Source organism: Cebus imitator, unplaced genomic scaffold (assembly GCF_001604975.1).
Source record: "Cebus imitator isolate Cc_AM_T3 unplaced genomic scaffold, Cebus_imitator-1.0 Scaffold88, whole genome shotgun sequence".
NCBI lineage: Eukaryota > Metazoa > Chordata > Mammalia > Primates > Cebidae > Cebus > Cebus imitator.
Genome location: NW_016107403.1, coordinates 6,237,311 through 6,241,660, shown reverse-complemented (window position 1 = coordinate 6,241,660; position 4,350 = coordinate 6,237,311). Strand labels below are relative to the sequence as shown.

Genomic DNA, 4,350 nt, shown 5'->3' with positions numbered 1-4,350 from the left:
TTTTTTTTTTAGTTGATCACCAAGATCCTGTCTCTTTAAAAAAAAAGAAAAAAAATAAGAAAGACAAGCTACAATAGAGAAAAATATTTGCAAAATATGTTATTTATTTATTTTTGAGATGGAGTTTTGCTCTTATTGCCCAGGCTAGAGTGCAATGGCATTATCTCGGCTTATCACAACCTCTACCTCCCAGGTTCAAGCGATTCTCTTACCTCAGCTGCTTGAGTAGCTGGGATTACAGGCATGTGCCACCATGCCCGGCTAATTTTGTATTTTTAGTAGAGACGGGGTTTCTCCATGTTGATCGGGCTGGTCTTGAACTCCTGACCTAAGGTGATCCACCTGTCTCAACCTTCCAAATTGCTGGGATTACAGGCATGAGTCACTGTGCCTGGCCTTGGATTTTCCCAATTTTTAAATGAATTTTTAGGGTGGAATCCACTTAGAGTTTGTGTTCTGGCTTTATAAATTAAATCTGAGCTATAAGACTGAATAAGTTTCAACTTGTTCTTCTAAAGAATGCAACAGTTTCTTTATCCTGTTAAGTATATTTAGGAGTATGTCTCTTTTCCACACTGTTTCTTATTAGAATCAAGTATTTATTGAGCATTCCCTGAGATTTATTTACAGTATCTCAGAATAATCACTTTCAAAGTTAAAGGTTTTACTCTTAATTGCCAGATTAAGTTATAATCCTAAAGATACATAAACTAGAGGCCATAGTTAAATTGTATAAAGTTAGCTGGTTTTGTGGCTGTTGTGAATTTATATGTAAGACTTGGTCTTTATCATAACTGTTACAGATAGCAGACACCAAAATCCCATACAAATTCATTTGTAATAATTACCTTTCAGATGTCAATCCTTTTGCACCTGGGGTTAGTTCTCGAAGTGATATCCATTGCCGGCACCAAGGTGTTAATATAACAGAAACTGGTCTTGAGGGACTTCTTTTTGGAATGCTAGACCGGGAGACAGATCGAAAATTATGTTCTGATATTCATGACACTTTGGGACACATGCTTTCTTCCCTGGCAGTAGAGAAACTTTCTCATTGGCTAATGCTTTGTAAAGATGTACTGGCAGCTTCTAGTGGTAAGTATTTAATATGTGTTCTTAATGGAAATTGTTTTACTTCTGTTACATAATATATGTATAAAGATACATACATGTAAATTTGAGTTTAGATTTAAAAGTAATAACTTTTGACCTACAAATCCCTGTAAAAGTGTTGAAGGTTAAATTATGTTATAAACAAATGAGCTTTTTATATTGTTGGGAAAGTTTATTTCAAAATTTTTTGGAAGTTCAAAATAAATTTTCATGTATAAAAATGCCATGTTACTCTAGAGTGTGACATATGTATGTAAAACCATTGAAATATGTAAATACAGTTTACATAAAAGTAATTTGTGTTATTCTTTCCTTGGCTTTTGATTCTTTAAAAAAAGCTTTGCTAGTTTTACTGTTTTTCAGAGAGTGAGAATGTAATCTTTTTTAAAATTAGAAAATTTTTAACAATAACTTTTTAAAGGATCATTTTTGCTCATGTGAGGTTGTTATATTCTTTATTCTTATTGTAGATATGAGTACTGCAACTCTCTTAAGTAGTGGAAAAGATGAAGAATCTGAAAAGAAAGATGAGATGGATGATGATACCATGTTTACCACGTTAGGTGAAGAAGATAAATCAAAGCCCTTTGTGGCCCCTCGCTGGGCTACTCGAGTATTTGCTGCGGATTGCCTGTGTCGAATCATCAATTTGTGTGAGAATGCAGACCAGACTCACTTTGATCTTGCCATGGCACGTTCTGCTAAACTTCGAAACCCTACAAGTAAATTTAAAATCAGTACTTCTTTTCCTCAAAGCATTTTTGCAGCCTGAGATATTTTACTGTTATGGATGTAGCGTGCTTTAGAATGTGCCTTTTATTTATTGTAAGTACTCTTGCATTTCATCTTAGTTTTCTGTCCTCTCTACATACTATTTATCTTCTGATTCCTGTTGGGAAGATAAGTTGAAGAAGGTCATCCATATGATAGATTGAGCTATCTGTCTATTTAATCATTTGCCCAAAGGATAATGATGGCAGTTACTTAGGTTTTCTCAGTACATTGTCCTGGGTTTTAGCATTTCTGCGTAAAGAAAATGGTAAAATGTTAAGGCATACAAAGTAAGCTTTGCTGTCCCCAGCCATGGAGAATGTCAGAATTCATAAATGCCCTGGTAGATTTCAAACTCTCAGATTCAGAAGTGCTATTAGATATTTTTGAAAAGGTGAAAATTGTTTATTACGTAAACAATTTTTATCTCATTATTTTTTATCTTCTGTAAACTTTTTATACCATGTACCCTTTGAATCTGATATTATAGGGAATTTACAAAGAGACTATCAGGCCCGGTACCTTCATTTCACAGTTGAAGAGACCCAGAGAAAACTGAGAGGTGACAGAGTAACAGATTCCTTATCTTGTAGTTTGTGTCCTCCCCATCACCCAGTCATCTTTTAAATATCTGAAGACAAATTTATGTATTAAGAATATTGACATCTATAAATTTAAAATGCCTTTTAGGTTATTTCACTGTGGATAAGAAGCAGTGGAACTCACATATATATTTTAGAAACAAACTGGTTGGGTACGGTGGCTCATGCCTGTAATGCCAGCACTTTGGGAGGTTCAGGCCAGTGGATCAGTGGGGGTTAGGAGTTCAAAACCAACCTGTCTAACATGCTGAAACCCCGTCTACTAAAAATACAAAAAATTAGCTGGGCGCCCTGGCACAAGCCTGTAGTCCTGGCTACTCGGGAGGCTGAGGCAAGAGAATCGCTTGAACCTAGGAGGCAGAGATAGCAATAAGCTGAGATTGCTCCACTGCACTCCAGCCTGAGCAACAGAGCGAGACTCTGTCTCAAAAACAAACTGTAAAACAGTAGTACAACATATATAAAATGAGACTCTGAATATAGGGTATCAGCAAAACACAATACATCATGAACACAGTGTTTTTGTTCATACCATTATTCAGCAAATATTTACTGCATCCTGTTTTTTGGTACAATGGGGATACAAAGAGGAAACAAACATAGTCCATACCCTGGAAGAACTTATAGCCTAGAAGACAGAGAGACAGACTTTTCAGTCAAATAGTTGTGGCATGTCCCAATAGTAGTACGTTAGAGTACTTTGAGAACATTAAAAACATGTAGTATTCATTTCCTGTAAAGCCAGGGAAGACATCACAGAAGAAATTAATTTGAAGTTTAGTTTTAAAGGTAGAGAAAAGGTTAGAAGAGACTCTTGGCATTAGTTTTCTATTGCTGCTATAACAAATGCCCACAAACTTGGTTTAAAATCACACAAGTTTATTATCTTACAGTTCTGCAGGTCAGAAGTCCAACAAGGACTAACATCAAGGTGTTGACAGGGCTGTGTTCCTTTCTGGAGGCGCTAGGGGGCATCCCTTTCCTTTTCTTTCCAGCTTTTGTATGCTGCCTGCCCTCCTTGGCTCGAAGCTCCTTTTCTCTCTCTTCAAAGCCAGCAGCGTTAAATCTGTCTGTGATGCTTCTTCAGTCGTCACATCTCTGATGGCAGGCAGCCAGGAAAGGTGCTCTGCTTTTAAGGACTCATTTGATTAGATTGGGTCTGCCTTGGTAATTTAGGCCAGTCTCCATGTTTTAGACTCCATAACCTTAATCACATCTGCAAAGTCCCTTTTTCCCTGCAAGGTAACATATTCACAGATTCTGGGGATTGGGTGTGGAGATTTTGGGGTACCATTATTTTGCCTACCACAGTGGTTTATTAGAAGCAGAGGGATTCAACATGAAAAAACTGATTGCCAAAAAGTAAATAAAAAGAATCAGAGGAAGTAAGAGAATTTGTAAAACCAGGGAATCCTAAGTGTGTGTAACATTTAGAGAACAGTGAAAATCTTTAGGTTGGCTTTTCTTTCTTTGCATTTCTTAACTGTTGTTTTTCTTCCTCATTGTGTCTTGTCCTTTTACCGTAGTTCTCAAGAGATCCTCGCAGGTTTTTTCTTTATGCATTGATGTTTTGCTTTTTTCTGCTTTCATTAATAATCTTAAGTCTGCTTTAATTTTTTTAGTTTTCCTGTAATTTGTCTGCATTTCTCCCACCTATATTGTATCATATTGTTTTTATTCTCTAAGCTTTTCTGTTTTTATCCCATAGCAACCATGATTCTTTCCATCCTATTGAGGATGCCACATGATTTTTTGAAATTTTTTTCTGGTTTTTATAAAAGATTGTTTTCAGAGATTAGCCGTTTCTCTGAATCTTCAGAATCTTTTATTTTCCCTGATTGCATTTTTTTTTTTTTTTTTTTTT

At 35.9% G+C, this 4,350-nt stretch overlaps 1 protein-coding gene across 5 annotated transcripts in view; it reads left to right on the top strand.

Moving 5' to 3' along the window:
* The window catches only part of HEATR5B (HEAT repeat containing 5B), a 104,216-nt gene that overhangs the window by 53,979 nt on the left and 45,887 nt on the right, over nucleotides 1-4,350 (top strand). For all 5 annotated transcript variants that reach the window (XM_017534891.2, XM_017534890.2, XM_017534889.2 and 2 more), the window contains exons 23-24: nucleotides 856-1,095; nucleotides 1,584-1,835. In XM_017534891.2, coding sequence (XP_017390380.1) covers nucleotides 856-1,095; nucleotides 1,584-1,835 — 492 coding nt within the window. The remainder of the gene's footprint in view (nucleotides 1-855; nucleotides 1,096-1,583; nucleotides 1,836-4,350) is intronic.